Source organism: Scyliorhinus torazame, chromosome 28, assembly GCF_047496885.1.
Source record: "Scyliorhinus torazame isolate Kashiwa2021f chromosome 28, sScyTor2.1, whole genome shotgun sequence".
NCBI lineage: Eukaryota > Metazoa > Chordata > Chondrichthyes > Carcharhiniformes > Scyliorhinidae > Scyliorhinus > Scyliorhinus torazame.
This window is the reverse complement of record NC_092734.1, coordinates 18665227-18681257: the sequence shown is the minus strand read 5'-3', so window position 1 is coordinate 18681257 and position 16031 is coordinate 18665227. Positions and strand designations below refer to the sequence as shown.

The window sequence follows — 16031 nt, the reverse complement described above, 5'->3', positions numbered from 1 at the left end:
GCTGGTATGGCATAATTTGCCCAAAGTCAGCCAAATCAACGCAAATATTCATGCAACTTTAAGTGCAAATTACATTTGGTGTAAATTGACTTTCCGCAAACTTTTGTGCAAATTTTCAGAACATCATGTGAGAAGCTGGCCCCACCGACAAAGCTGGTCAAGCCCCCGATTTGATCAGTCATCACTGGGAGCTTCCATTAATTGCATTCATCTGCAAGCCTTCGAGGATGCTCTTGAACTTAAACTGAATTTTTTAGAATGCAAGGACACAAACAGATGCATGGCAAAAAATTTTGATATTTTTTAAATTTACCAGGGAACTGGCATCTAAAATTAGCAGAGTCAACATGGTCTATGAAAGGAAAAAATGTTTGACAAATTTGGTACTCATTTGAAGGTGTGACTAGCAGGGTAGATAAGAGAGAAATTGTGAATGTGGTTTATTCAAATTTCTAGAAGGCTTTCAATAAAATGTCACAAGAGGTTGTTACTCGGGTCAGCACGGCGGCGCAGTGGTTAGCACAGCTGCCTCACGGCGCCGAGGTCCCAGGTTCGATCCCGGCCCTGAGTCACTGCCCATGTGGAGTTTGCACATTCTCCCCGTGTTTGCGTGGGTTTTGCCCCCACAACCCAAAGATGTGCAGGGTAGGTGGATTGCCCACGCTAAACTGCCCCTAAATTGGAAAAAATGAATTGGGTACTCTAAATTTATAAAGAAAAAAAAAGAGGTTGTTACTCTAGAGTTTTTAAGGAATTGGATGTAATAAATCAGCATGGATTGAGTGGGTTAAAGGGCAGAAAACTGAGGGCGTAGTGGTTAGCACTGCCTCAGCACCGAGGACCCGGGTTTGGTCCCAACCCCAGCCCCGGGTCACTGTCCATGTGGAGTTTTCAAATTCTCCCCATGTCTGCGTGGGTCTCATCCCCACAACCCAAAGATGTGCAGGTTAGGTGGATTGGCCACGCTAAATTGCCCCTTAATTGGAAAAAAATAATTGGATACTCTAAATTTATATTTAAAAAGGACAGAAAACTGAAAGTAGGAATAAACGAGTTGTTTTCAAATAATAGGGTGAAAAACTAGTGTCGTGGAGCAAGGCTCAGTGCTTGGGATTCAGCTATTTACAATCTATGGGCAGAATCTTTCCAAAATTTAACAAAGTGGTGTGCAAACCGGTGTGAATCCCGCCAGAGCCAGAGGTGGGACATCTCAAGGAATATTGAGCCTCTTTGAATTTTCTTTTAACCACGTGAATCACGCCGCACTTGTGGCTGCCCCCTGCTGATTCACTCGCTCTGGGGCATTAAATAAGGGACCTCAATGGGGACTCTCCTGTCAAGGCCGTACATAGCCCATGTTTCTTATACTGAGGAGCTCTGCTCGCCAGAACTCCTCAATGTCGCGAGAGATCAGGACACCATTTTTAAATCTCCAAAGCCCCAGACGCGACTCCCGCACCCCCAACACCCGCGCAACAAATGCCAGTCTGGCACTGCCAGGCTGACACCCAAGTGGCACTGCCAGGGTACTGGTGCCTGGGTGGAACCAGCAGCGCCAGAGTACCATCCTGCCTAAAGGGCATGCATCTGGGGGCCTACGATCCCCTGGGAGACCCCACGAGTGCCATTCCGTCTGGGAACAGTGCTGAACAGCGCTTGCCCGAGGTCACCGTGGCAAAGGGGTCTTGGGTACCTTAGGAAACTGCATATTTGAGCGAGACTGCTCTAATATGCAGATTTGCTAAAAGGTGATCCTGGCCACAATGGGCGGGATTTACATGGCAACGTCTCGCAAGATCGCGTTGGATATTAAGAGCTGTTGTGGGCCGGGTAGATCCCAGGAGCAGGGTCGCCCGGCTTTTGTCAGCCACACTGCACTGTGGCAAGCTGCTTTTCGGATATGGCGTGGCCATTGGGATCGAGCCCATAATCTCTGAAAACAGTGGGGAGCCCCATATAAACCCCTCCCCAGCACTTGTTCCAGACCCTTTAAAAGGGATGGCTGCCAGGAAATCTGCATCACGATTCACAGAGGGAGCCCTGACTAAGCTCTTGGATGGTGTGCAGCAGAGGGGGGATGCCCTCTATCCACGGTCGTGCAGGAGTTCTTCCATTAAGGTAATCACTTATTAAGTGGGGCATATTTCTATTTCAAAAGGTCATGCATAATTTTTTAAAAGTCACTTTCTGTCATTTAAAGTCAGTCCAAAGATGTGGAAGTTAGGTGGATTGGTAGTGTTCAACGGTTAGGTGGAGTTACGGGGATGGGGTGGGTAAGTGGGCCTGGGTAGGGTGTTCTTTCAGAGGGTCAGTGCAGACTTGATGGGCCGAATGGCCTCCTTCTGCACTGTCGGTATTCTATGATTCTATGAGCGCAGTCAGAAGTTCTGCAACACCAGATTAAAGTCCAGCAGGTTTATTTCGAATCACTGGCTTTCGGAGTGCATCTCTTTCATCAGGATTCAGAGCGCAGCTCCTGATGAAGGAGCTGTGCTCTGAAAGCTAATGATTCCAAATAAACCTGCTGGAATTTAACCTGGTGTTGTAAGACTTCTTACTGTGCCCACCCCAGTCCAATGCCGGCATTTCCACATCATGATTCTATGATACACACAGAGTGGACTATATATTTTGCTCAAAATACTTTTCTGTGATAAACCCATTTTCAGTAGTAGTAATCAAAATGGAACACGTTACCAGTATTCAAGTATATCAAGGATTATTTTTTAAAGCAATTAAAAAAGAAATGTTGAATATATTTTACTTTCAGTGAAATACAAATGAACTTGAATGAAAAAGCAAGGAAAAAAACACTTTAAATTAATGAAACTTTAGGTGAAATTTGTATCCCGATCACCAATTACATTCAAAGTGGCAATTCTACTCTAACATATGTAAGCAGTGCAGTAAGAAGTCTTGCAACACCAGGTTAAAGTCCAACAGGTTTGTTTTGAATCACGAGCTTTCGGAGCACAGCTCCTTCATCAGGTGAGTGATGAGTGATGATCACCTGATGAAGGAGCTGCTCTCCGAAAGCTAGTGATTCGAAACAAACTTGTTGGACCTGGTATTGTAAGACTTGTTACTGTGCCCACCCCAGTCCTACACCAGCATCTCCACATATGTAAGCAATGATTTAGGTTGCTCTGCCTTTAGTACATTTGGGTGTGATTTTCTTTCACATGTATAAATGTTCAATTTTTAAAAATTGATAATCATGTGGCAGTCATGTCTCAGTTGGTAGCACTCTCATCTCAAGCCAGACTGTGAGCACAGTAGATTTTGTACTTACCTGGTCACACAGCTCCACATTTTGCTACGATTTGTTGTAATGTCTGATATCTTCTATTTCAGGTGACACTATATTCATCGTTTTACGGAAACAGAAGCTGATATTCCTGCACTGGTATCACCACATCACAGTGTTGCTGTACTCCTGGTATTCCTACAAAGATATGGTAGCTGGTGGTGGTTGGTTCATGACTATGAATTATGGCGTTCATGCGTTTATGTACTCCTATTATACGCTTCGTGCTGCGGGCTTTCATGTGCCACGTAGGTTTGCCATGTTTATTACTCTCACCCAGATCATGCAGATGATAATGGGCATGGTGGTGAACGTGCTGATTTATATGTGGATGCACGAGGGTCATTGCCCTTCCTTCTTTGCAAATATCATCTTGTCTTCCATTATGTACTTTAGCTACTTCCTTCTCTTTTGCTGTTTCTTTTACGAAACCTACTTAAATAGGAAGAAGGGTTTAAAGGCAGATTAACCTCAGGGTGATGACCAATTAAATGAATAGTGTCAGTCAGTGGTTAATGCACAAACATGGATGGTGTTGTGGTTTTGTCAAAACGGTATGGAGTTATTCGATATTAACTGTGGAATGCTGTAGATTTTTATAGGATCACACTCTCCATGTTCACATTCCCTACTGCTCTCTTTATTAGAGCCTGTTATCTGGCACCATCTCCAGGAAACAGTGAAGGTGTCAGTGCTGGCAGATCCCAGAATGTTTAAAACCAGAATCCTGAATCTTATCCGTTCCCTGTTTTGTACAAACTGCACGATTTGAACCACAAAAAGGGTGCAGAAGCAATAAGTGGATTTGCGTGGGACTATTTCAACAGCATGCAGAGGAGTTTAGCTATGGCCTTAAGAGTGTTTAATTTGGAGATTATAAACGAATGATTGGAAGAAGCCGTATTTAGACTTGTTGTACAAGCCTAGTTGAGCTTCTCATTGCATTATTTGAGACCAAAACATGAGGGAAAGGGACAGGGAAGAGTGGAAATATGGAGAATTTAAGACAAATTCAGGAATAATTTATTAAGTTCAGGATTTTACAGACTTCCAGTCACTGCAGTCCAGCTTGTGCACTAACCGTTGTATCGTGTATGAGCATTCTGAAGATACTAACATTTCCCCACAATGAAATCTCATTGTAATTTTTCTGTATACTTATGGTAGACCCTTGTCGTATGTGGCAGTCTAGTTGCAGGATTTAGCATCCTCCAGTCTTGCCCTGCTGACTGGGGATATGTTCAAGGGGTACTGGATTTAGTCCTTCATAAGTTTGCCATTGTACCAGAATCTTGGTAATCAATCATACAAGACTTAGAGGGCTTTTCTTCTATTTATACAAGCAACAGATACAAGGCAGATCTTTCTTGTCACGTTTGTTGTTGACTCTAAATAAATGAATAGTTGGGTTACTCATAGAATTCCACTGATCCAAATCCCATTATATAAAGCTGCCAGCCCGACCATAAAAAACTTTTGAAAATAATAGCTTTTATCTTGGGGTAGGGACAGGGAGCACTTCAGAGTTTGTTAATTTTTAATAGTTAAACTTATTAAATATTTAATAAATTATTGTTGGCAACATTACACTTTAGTACATAAATCCATAGCACATTTCTCTGCCTGCTTTTTTTAGTGGAGAGTCAACTAAATTGAAATAAACAGGCCTGAGTCCATTAAAATAGCAGGCAAAGGAACATACTAAGTGCTTTCCACTAATATCACCAACAGTAATATGTAGACCTTGGTTATTAGATAGTTAACATGCTGACTAAAGACATGGAAATGTTGAATACAATATAAAAATTGCCATCTTTTGACTTGCTAAAGTCATTCCAATGCAGCATTCTTAATATAATTCACTTAATTCATTGAGTCTTGTCCACCCAGCACAAACTGTCTCCTTTTAGAAAAAAGTTAATCATGTAGATGGCTGTGTTTCATTTACAAAAATGCACCCTCATTATAAAAGTCTCAGTCCTCATAAAGCTTAGCCTCCTAACATATTCTGACACTTCCAGGACAGGTACTGACGTGCAGGACTCATTGGTACAACATTCTCAATCCAGATACAATGCTCAGTTCCTAACAATTTTATGTTAAGGATGGAGTGTATAACTTTACTCATGTCAATTTAATCAACCTTACCAGGTACAAAAGATCATTCAATGTCTTTATTTTCATTCCTGTTCACAGTAACATATTGACAGTGAGCTCGGAGAGAACTTACAGGATTTTCATTTGTCCACCAATGCCCTAACATGATTACCCAGTGCGAGGTGCTGCGACAAAACTCAAGTTGAGCTGCTAAGCAGCTCCACTTTGTTGGGTTCCTGTAACTAGAAGCTCAGCCAAGTATGGAGGAAACTCAATTGCAGATATTGTCTAAGTTTGGGAGTTGAAAGCTCGTTTCCTAGTCTGCAAAGCAGTGCAGTCCATTGCTCATTGTGCCAAGCTAACTTTCCCATGCCAAAGACGTGTGCAAGCCCTGATTCAGGCAAAAAATGGAATTAGCTGTACAGCAGTTGTTTGACAAAATAGATTTTGTTAAAAACCAATAAAAGTGTTCCATGACAGAAACCAGTGCACAACACCTTCCTTTGGGGTGGGGGGGTGGGGAGTATGGGTTTGGGGGAGAGGCTGCATCTGTGCTTTATACTCTCAATAGAAGGAGAAACCCTCCAAACGACAACAGATTTCATGGGTGACTTTGAAGAAACCCACAAATAGACAGGTTGCCTGTTATGCGCAGCTTTTTTATAGTCGTTGCTGTTAATTCTACAACAGCCATAGTTTAATTATTTAAGAAATAACCTTGTATAATTTTGAGATTAGCTACAGTTAGTTCGTTTTGGTGGTTTTCCAATGTCGAGTCCTTTTGGAGTGAAAAGTGTACCAATTTAGATTGTTATAAATTGATTTTATTGGCAGATGAATAATTAAGTGTTGTTTACTGTTATGGAAAGAGGGAGTAATGACTTTACTAAGTGTATTTAAGCGTGTGGCATGGGTGAAAAGGTTGTGTTTATTTCTGCCGCAACATTGAGGGAAGAGCACTTCCTGCATATTAACAAATGGCAGGTCAGTGCCTGAGGGGGTCATGGACAGTAACATTCCAGGCAGTGCCCGCATCAAACTCTGCAACTAAGTTAACTTGAATAATCACAGGGAGTTTCCCAGTGCAGGCATTGAACCTGGCTCAATGCTGCCTTAAGAACTGGCAATTGGCACACAATTTGGAAACGTAAGACAGTTTCATTGGCTTTTAATAGTGGTCAGTTGACAGTCCCTCGCTGTTCTTCCTGCTGCCCTGGCCACTCTTCTCACTTCCCCTGCGATTCTCTTCACTTAACTGCTTCCGCCTCACCTCGCTCCTCACATCTCACCTTTCACTCCTGCTCCCCACATGGCCGCTCTCCGCTGGCTTCCTTCTGCAACAAAGCATGATGCAGCAAGCAAGGAGAACGGCGAAGGAAACCAGGAGAGTGACATGTGAGATACCAGGACGCATAAAGACTGTGTCAACAGTTAGAGAAACCACACGCGTGTCGGTGGCCGGAATGAGAATTGATTTTCATTTAAATTTCCTGTTTTTCGGCAGTAGGAGTTATCTTGGGGTAAATATGCATGTTGTAGAAGACGAGAGAGCTATAATTTAGTCAAAAGCCATGTTATTAGATCAGGAGGAAACATCGCTCTTGGTCAGAAGCTAGTGAGAGATTGGCAAATGTATAAACACAATATCTGTACAGAACAATTTATCATTGTACATAAAAGTTACAAATATTTGCATCTAGGTTCATAGACGGAAAATAGACGGTGGTTAATTGCACTTAAGGTGCAAGGAAACTGTCTCTTTAAATATGCTGAAAAGCTGCTTTTCCATAGGACAACAATAGGGGTAGACTAGAGACTAGACCAAAAGCAAATGTGCATTTAATATTTAAAGCCAGTTTTGGATTCATTTTTATTGTATTCTTTCTTTATGTTGAACTCGTTGGAAGAGGTTTAAAAAAATTGTTTATTTTTACAGAAAAAATAAAAGGCAAAAAAAAAAAGATCTTTTTGCTTTGGTACCCAGAGTTTGTTAATTTTGTCTTGCATTTTTTTTTTACATACAAGGGCAGCTAGAGCATTTAGCCAGAACAAAATAATTAAGTGTTCTCCCATCTCAGTAAAACAAAGATTTCCAAGGGCTTTTAAAAAACCAAATTAACAGATCTTTCTGATCTAAAGAAATGATTTTCTGCAAAAAAAAATCTATGTATTATCAAAGCTTCATCGTAAGTGACTTGAATAAACAGAGCTTATGCAGTTGCTAGGTGAGTACATCTCCCTTTTTATTGCAATTGCTTTAACTTAACTCAAGGCACATAGTTTGCAACCCAGGACTCTAAGGCAGATTCAGGAGTGATGTGAAAGAGCCCAGACTTCATGCCAAGAGTGATTCACACCTGGACTAACTTTTCAGATAGGTTAGTGGAGTCCAATCATTTGGAATCATTCAAGAGGTAGTTTGATGCTGTGATGGGAGAAATTGTAGCTCTTTATGAGAGGCTGAGTGATAGAAGTTCAATGTTTGCCCTCATCTGTACATATCTTTGTAATGTTTTATTCTATGTATTTTATATGAACTTTAAGCTATTGCAGAACGTGGAAATGAATTCAGTTACTGCATTGGTGCTGGAATAAGTCCTGAAAGCTCAAAATCGATTATTAGTATAATCAAAATAGAAGTGTAATGTTCTTCTATTCCCATTTAAATCCACCACAACCACGCTAAACTATAACAATTCATGGCTACTAGAATAGTTTGAAATGACTGAGGATATTAATGTATAAACACATCATGATCATGTGAAATTTCTTCGTCATTTTAACTGAAGCTATTTCTTTTAAACTGCTTCTTGGAGATTCCATGAACAAATTTTATGCGGCTATATTAAAAATCCATACACAGGGTAATTTCAAGGCCAATGTTCTGAGACAGCCTGTTTGTGCCTGCGTGTCGTGCAGCAATGCCTAGACATTGACGTTGAAAGAAAAAAAAGAGATCAAATCCACAGACAGCAGTACAATCAACTCAATTAGTTATAGTCCTAAAATAACAGAATAAACAGACACATACTTGGTTACCAACTTAACAATTCTGCTAGTTACCACATGTACAGCGAGAAAGGGAGGGAGCCATTTGCAATGCAGCTGGTTAGCTGGTACAAGTTTCAGCAAGACAACACCGCATTCATGATGTCTGGGTTCTGTCTGACTGGACTTCTGCCCAGGAGAGAATACTTCACCTGTGTAGTTACACTCTACCCAAAGCACCTCTCTCTGCAGCCACATTTTAAATGCTTAGTGTGGTAAGAAATATCTGCACAGTCCAAATGCTTATGTTAAGTGCAGTTATAAAGCATGCAAGAGGTCCAAGGGACAACAACTAATCAGACACTTGTACCCAGTTTGATGCCTCCCTGAATTTGCACTCCCTGCAGTGTCAGACTGAAAGTGAACCTTTGCAACAGGAATCAGCTGAGGCCTGACTCAATCTACATTGAAGATTATACAGTGTAAATTTAAATGCACCTCGAGAGACTTGGTGAATGCTGAGAGTAATTGAACCAAAAGGAGAGTTTCCACAGATAGAACAGAAGGTTGCCATGAAATGGAACCTGCTACCCATCACCAGGAAGTCAGTATTTCCACAGCCTGTCTGCAATCTCTCACGGCAAATTGCACATTTTGTTTAAATTTATAAAACCTGTGAATTTTTATTACTTGAATACATTTATGCAGAACTGTGTTGTATTGTTTCTGATATTTTATTTCATGGGTTGTGGGCTATTGGCCAATTTAGAGTTTATACTTGAGTTTTATACCTTTCTTTGGAATACAAAAGCCATAAAGTATTGCAGTTTTACATAGGCTTACTATTAACAGTTGTGGGTGTTCATGCAGCAGTTCCATTGGTATCAAGCACAGAGTTGTTAAATTAACAGATGTCTTTAAGATGATGAAAGGGTTTGGCAGGATAGACATCGAGAAGATGTTTCCATTTGCAGGGGGACACCAGAACTAGGGGCATAAATATAAAATAGTTGCTAATAAATCCAACAGGTAATTCTGAACTTTCTTAGCCACTGGGCGGTGCGGTAGCACAGTGGGTAGCACTGCTAAGTGCCAGGGACCCGAGTTCGATTCTGGCCTGGGTTACTGTCTGTGTGCAATTTGCACATTCTCCGTGTCTGCATACTCCGGGTGCTCCAGTTTCCTCCCAAAGTCCAAAGTGTGCAGGTTGGGTGGATTAGCCATGCTAAATTGACCCTTTGCGTCCAAAGATGTGCAAGTTTGGTGGGGTTACGGGGATAGGGCGGGGAAGTGGGTCTAGGTAGTGTGCTTTCGCAGGATTGGTGCAGACTCGATTGGCTGAAAGACCTCTTACTGCACTGTAGGGATTCTATGGTCAGAATATGGAACTTGCAACCACAAGAAGTGGTTGAGAGGATAAACATAGATGATTTAAGGGTTAGATTAAAAAACATCTTATCTAAGGTTGATGGTGTTAGATGAGCAAAGGTTGATGGTGGAGGCACGTGCAAAGCATAAAGCACTGGCTTGGAGCTGTTGGGCTAAATGGCCTGTTCCTGTATTGTGAATACAGTGTAATACCATATATATTCAGCCAGTATGAGGCCACGGTGGCTAAACTATTGGTAAAATATTCATCTCTATCATCACCAGTAAACAAGAAATGAGAAAAGCACACACAAAGCTATTCCTCCATATTCTTAAATACACAGAACTAAGTATATGTTACACAGATACCTGACCCCAGCCCATGTATCATGCAGCAAATGACCAGGGAAGATCTAAGGTTTTTCTGTGAACAGCTTTTTGTAGCCAGGGACATGAACTTTCAAACTTCCGAAAATAAAAGTTAAGTGAAAGGAGAACAAGAAACCATGGACGCGATTTAACTAAGAGGGAAAAAAATCCCATTGTGAGTGTGTTTAGCCATGTGTTTCCCAGCACTCGTAGCACCGAGAAACACGTGGCTACAAAACACCAGGGGCGTTAGATAAGGGGTTTCAGCGGCGAACGCACGGCCAAAACCATACACAACCTCGTTTTGTGCAGTGAGGAGCTCTGCTCGCTGGAACTGTTCAGTGCAGTGAGAGATCGGGATGGCAAGACCACAACGCGGCCCCTGACCCCGCCCCCCCTCCCAAGCCCCAACGCACTGTGAGGATCCCCCACAACACCCACACACGGCCCCGCCCCCCCCGCCCAATTGTCAGTGCACATAAAATGCCAGCTTGGCACATTGGCAGTGCCAGTGTGCCCAGCTGACATCAGCAGTGCCCAGGTGGCATCAGCAATGCCAGGGTGCTCAGGTGGCATCAGCAGTGCCAGGGCACCACCCTGCCCAAAGGGCATGCACCTGGGGGCCTCCGGTCCCCTGGGAGACCTCCATGAGTGCCGTTTCATGTGGTCCCCATTTATGGGGTCCAGTACTGAACAGGGCTCTCCTGAGGCGAGGGAGATTGATCCCACGCCTCGGGTACCTCAGGAAATTGCATACTAGCTGTCTCGCTTTAATATGCAGATTTGCTAAAAAGTGATCGCCCACAATGGGGTGGATTTAAATCGCAACGTCTCATGAGATCGCATGAGGCAGGCGTTACGAGCCAGGTAGATCTCAGGAGCGGGGTCTCCTGGCTTTTATTGGCCACGCGGCGCCGCGGTGAGCTGCTTTTTGGGCGCAGTGTAGCCGTTTGATCGTGGCCCATATCTTCCAAAACGTCAATACAAACAACTTTTTAAAAGTTACTGTTTAATGTCCCTAATTGCAACGGTTAAAAACAGCAGAATTTTACATGATACAGGTTGCACAGCGGTGCTTAAATAAGAACTCCTAAAAGGGTGTATTCATTAACTAAAATGCTTTTGGTACTTCCTTCTTCATGATCTGCAAACATTGTATCACTTAAATGTATCACAAAGTCAAAATGACAGCTCCCCAAAAATCTAGTGGTGCTTTAAACATGGATATTGGAAACATAGAGTCATCCAGTTTCCTTTCAGCAAATCTAAAATCTCATATTTAACAAAAAACAATCAAGAATAATTTTGTTTACCATGTTTCTGTGAACAGTTCATATTTCACCCTATCTTATTCCATTCTTCACAATACATATTTAGTTGTTTGGCAGTACAGAACTTGAGTATTGTCAAAGAAAGAGATTTATCAAAGCTTTTCATCTTGCACTTTGCAAGAACGCCAATATAAGGAGGAAACAATTTATACCTTATGAGAAGAGTGTTGATTCATTGGCAGATGGACTCTGGTAGAAGTCTTACCATGCAGAATCCACCATTGACAGCCATTCGCTGACTCGTCAGAGCAATGCTGTAGCCAATCAGGGTCAAGCTACTTGCTTTAAATATCAAACAATGCTCAGCTGTTAACTGTCAATCACCAACAACTGTTGCATTCTCCATGGCAACACCTCTAACAATCAGAATCCACTTGCCAACCAATCAGCACTCTCTTGGCATATAATATAAATTGTTGTTTCTCCATTCTATTGGTATTCTTGCAATGTGTCCCAATGAGTGTATGGTGAAAAGCTGTAACATGTCTCTTTTTCAGCAATACTCTTATGTATGTGTGTCCTAGCAGAGCTGCTCTTCTGATGACCTTTTCTTTTTGAGATCAGTGACCTGTTGCTTTTCAATATAGTATCATTCCTAGTTCAAGATATAGAGCAATTGTTGGTCTGTTCAGTTGACTCTAAGCTTGCAGTATAATTATCATCTGTTCTTAACTGTCACAACATAAACCAAAGTGAAAATTGTATGTACGAAAGCCAAATGTTTATAAATACCCTGGTAAACATCATCGAATCTGTTAATTCTACTGGTGACTTATTGAAAAGCTTCTGAACAAGCATATCTGAAATGTTTAATGTGCACATGTTGTACCTAGTCTGTGTATCTTAGTTAGGACATGGTCATCATTCAGGAGCAAACAAAGAAGCTCCGAACTAAGAGCCACTGTGGACAAGAAATCCAGGCATTTGTAGTATATGGATGTCCCTGTACCAGTCACAGTACAATCTATTCTGGTCTTAGTTACAATTCCACATATGTTTTAGAATATCTAAGATCTGTTGAATGCCAAAGTAGCTCCTGAAAAGGCTTTACAGCAAATTTAATAATTTTATTTAAACATGCACTGTGAAACCTTGACTTCTCTTAATTATTTCTTTGCATACTGCACAAGGCACTAGTCAGAATTCCCAATCAATGTGCTAAAGACACCAAATGGTGTCCTTTCTATGGGTGATTTGGGAGAAAGAAATTGGAGCCTACGCCATGTGTGGGGAACACAGTGTTACCCTCCTACTATATAATGTGCCAAAAAATGTCAGTTGATGCAGGCAGTGAATACAGTCCCAACCCCACCCCCACCAACATCTTTAAACAGATCACTGAAATTAGAGCCCAGATCTGATCATTTTAAGTATTCCAACACATCCATCTTCAATTCCAACTGAGGTTCCTTATGAGATGTAATTGCAATTATATAAACAAACAGCTCTCAATTAGAAGGAAAATAACTTTATTCTGCAAACCTGACATCTTAAATCTGGGAATATTCCTTGAAATGTCCAAGCTGCAAATTATAAACATATAGGCCCTTTTTAGCTTGTCGAGTGCAGTGCCTTAGCAACTCAGGAGCTGACACTGACATGGTAAGATGGTGAATTCACAAATGGGAGAAATAAATAAAAAACCTCATTCTGTCACATCTTGTACCCCTGGCCCCCTTGGCAATCAGTGGAGCCAGGAAAAAATGTTTGTTTAAACATGGTTGTTCCAGTAAGAGTCTGTCTTAGTGTCACATATTGTCAGGAAATAAGCTGGTCCAAGAAATGTTGTTTTAATGTGCCATTATGACCACAAAGAACCCAATACCATTTATTTCCTTAAATCTGCTGTTCAAATGTGCTATAATGTACGAAATCTTCTGTACCTATCCATTTTGTATGTATTTGTGTTTTAAGAATGGCTAATTCATTGTCATCAATATATTCATTAAAGTGTAAAACGACTCCATTATTGTACTTTTTTTTAAAAACTCTCGATTTCTTTCCCGTTGCATTTATTTTGATTAAGAAACAGTAGGAAAGCACTGAAATCGTGCGGACACCGTGTGCTCCTGCTGATTATTTCATCTACTCATCAACAGCATAAGTGATCCAAGCACCCCAGCAACAATTGCAAGTGCTTCTGAATCATGTGTGCTGTTTACACGAGTTTCTGTACAGCTGGAGGTCTCTGCGTATGTGAATTTGTATACTTGAATTTTTGTACAACTGGAGTTTTGCTTGCTGCTGCATTCAGCTTGGTTATTTGCACCTAATTTCAATAATATCAACATGCCAACACCATTCAGCAAGAAGCAAAGCTGAGCAGCTGGTGAGAGTTTGACAGTGCGAAAGTCTGCAACCGTGACTGTTGCAGAAATCAAAATCTCACGATGCAAAACTTTTCTAACAAGGAACCCTGTCTAAAATTACTATTATATTATAACTTAACTACTGACATCAATAATTCTGGGCTTTGGAAAGTTATCTCAGCCCCATGCATTGCTGGAGGGTTGGCCAAGCACTGCGTAAGGGTAGCTAAAGCATTGAGCTCCGTTGGCAGCTAAACCACATATATAGAGTGTGCTCCTGCTTCAAGATTCGCACGAGAAGCAACTACTGCTGATTTCTTTATTCTTCACACCGTAGCCCTTTCTAAGCACAATAGTAACACAGTTGGAACTTAACCAACCCCCATACATACAAATACCTTTGTCCAGCATGGATCTAACTATAGATTTTACCCTTCCAGGCAGAGAAAGATTAAATTAAACGCACTTAAAACTATATCTTATTTCTAATGTTTACCGATACAAGTATAAAATTATATTTGTTTTCCCAACAAAGAGGCCAGATTTGGAGGAATTCTGAAACATGGGCTGATTATAGGATTGGAGGAGTTTAAAAAAAAAAAAAAATTTAGAGTACCCAGTTCATTTTTTTCCAATTAAGGGGCAATTTAGCGTGGCCAATCCACCTAGCCTTTTGGGTTATGGGGGTGAAACCCACGCAAACACGGGAGAATGTACAAGCTCCGCACGGACAGTGACCCAGGGCCGGGATCTAACCTGAGACCTCGGTGCCATGAAGCAGCAGTGCTAACCACTGTGCCGCCCGAGGATTGGAGGAGTTGACGGAGATAAGGTGATGCCATAGAGGGATTTGTAAACAAGGATGAGGATTTTAAAATTGAGACCACCAGAATAAAATAGTGAAACCTACACCCAAAATAACACATCACGATCAGATCTGAAAAAATTGGACAATGTAAGATATTCATGGTATCAATTCAGCGACTCTTCAAAGGTTGCAATGATATGTTAAACAGTTATTTCCAACTAAAGCTCAGAACTGCATAATAATATCATACTGTAGCCTGTAATAGGTGTTCAATATGTTTACAGTCTTACTTTCCCTTGTTCTGTGTATGCTGTCTGAACAGTTGGTGATAAATCAAAATGGCTGAATGGAAAGCAGAACAACATAATGTACTTCAGTGATATTAGTTTATTCAACCTCAAGAAAAATAGGATAGATTTATTTGTTTTGTAAATAAAGGTATAAATCTAGGTACTTCAATTTGTAATTCTGACAGAAACTAATAAGGTTTCCCATAGCAGCCAGAATGTTTGTTTTAAGCCAAGATTGAACTGAAAGCAAACGTCCTCTAGTAGGCTGAGGGATCAAAGGGATAAAGAAATTGTGGTTTTCTCAACCAATTAACATTTCACTTCGAGATATCTGTATTCTTCTAATTTTGGCACCCGAGTTGCCAATGAATTATTCCCACCATTGGTATAATAATAATCTTTATCGTCACAAGTAGGCTCACATTAACACTGCAATGAATTTACTGTGAAAATCCGCTAGTCGCCGCATTCCGGCGCCTATTCAGGTACACAGATGGAGTATTCAGAATATCCAATTCGCCTAACAGCATGTCTTTTGGGACTTGTGGGAGGAAACCGGAGCACCCGGAGGAAACCCACACAGACAGGGAGAACGTACAGACTCCGCACAGATGGTGACCCAAGCTGGGAATTGAACATGGGACCCTAGCGCTGTGAAACAACAGTGCTAACCACTGTGCTACTGTAGTGGCAATGAGGCCCCAAGTTCTGGAATTCCCACCCTGTACCTCCACCTCTTTTCTTGCTAAGACACTCCTTAAAATCTACCTTTTTGTGCAAGTTTTTTTTAATCATCTACCCTACAATCTCCTTTTGTGATGCAGTGTCAAATGGTGCTTTATAATGCTGTGAAGAGCCTTGGGATTGTTTTATTATATTAAAGGTGCTAAATAAATACAAGTGGTTGTTACTATGAACCCATGTAGCAGCCAAGTTGGCCATTGCACCCAGCTCACAGCCAACCAAATTGTGGACCATAATCCACATCCTGACAATGAAACACCTGCAATGCGATATTACTGGTGCTTTTTTAGATGTTTTCTCAGTGCAGTCACTCTCAACCCAAGTCCATGGTTTCCAAACAATGTACCCGGCCCTGAATGCAACATATTGAAGATTTAATTTCCATTATTGCTCATGCACCTCCCCAAGACTACAGAAACA

The 16031-nt window shown here is 41.3% G+C and overlaps 1 protein-coding gene across 2 annotated transcripts in view; it reads left to right on the top strand.

Annotated features, from left to right (window-relative positions):
* Window positions 1–5906, top strand: part of LOC140403563 (very long chain fatty acid elongase 6-like) — a 117675-nt gene extending 111769 nt beyond the window's left edge. For both annotated transcript variants that reach the window (XM_072491578.1, XM_072491580.1), the window contains exon 4: window positions 3355–5906. In XM_072491578.1, coding sequence (XP_072347679.1) covers window positions 3355–3776 — 422 coding nt within the window. In that variant the 3' untranslated portion in view covers window positions 3777–5906. The remainder of the gene's footprint in view (window positions 1–3354) is intronic.
* Window positions 5907–16031: the final 10125 nt, after the last annotated feature.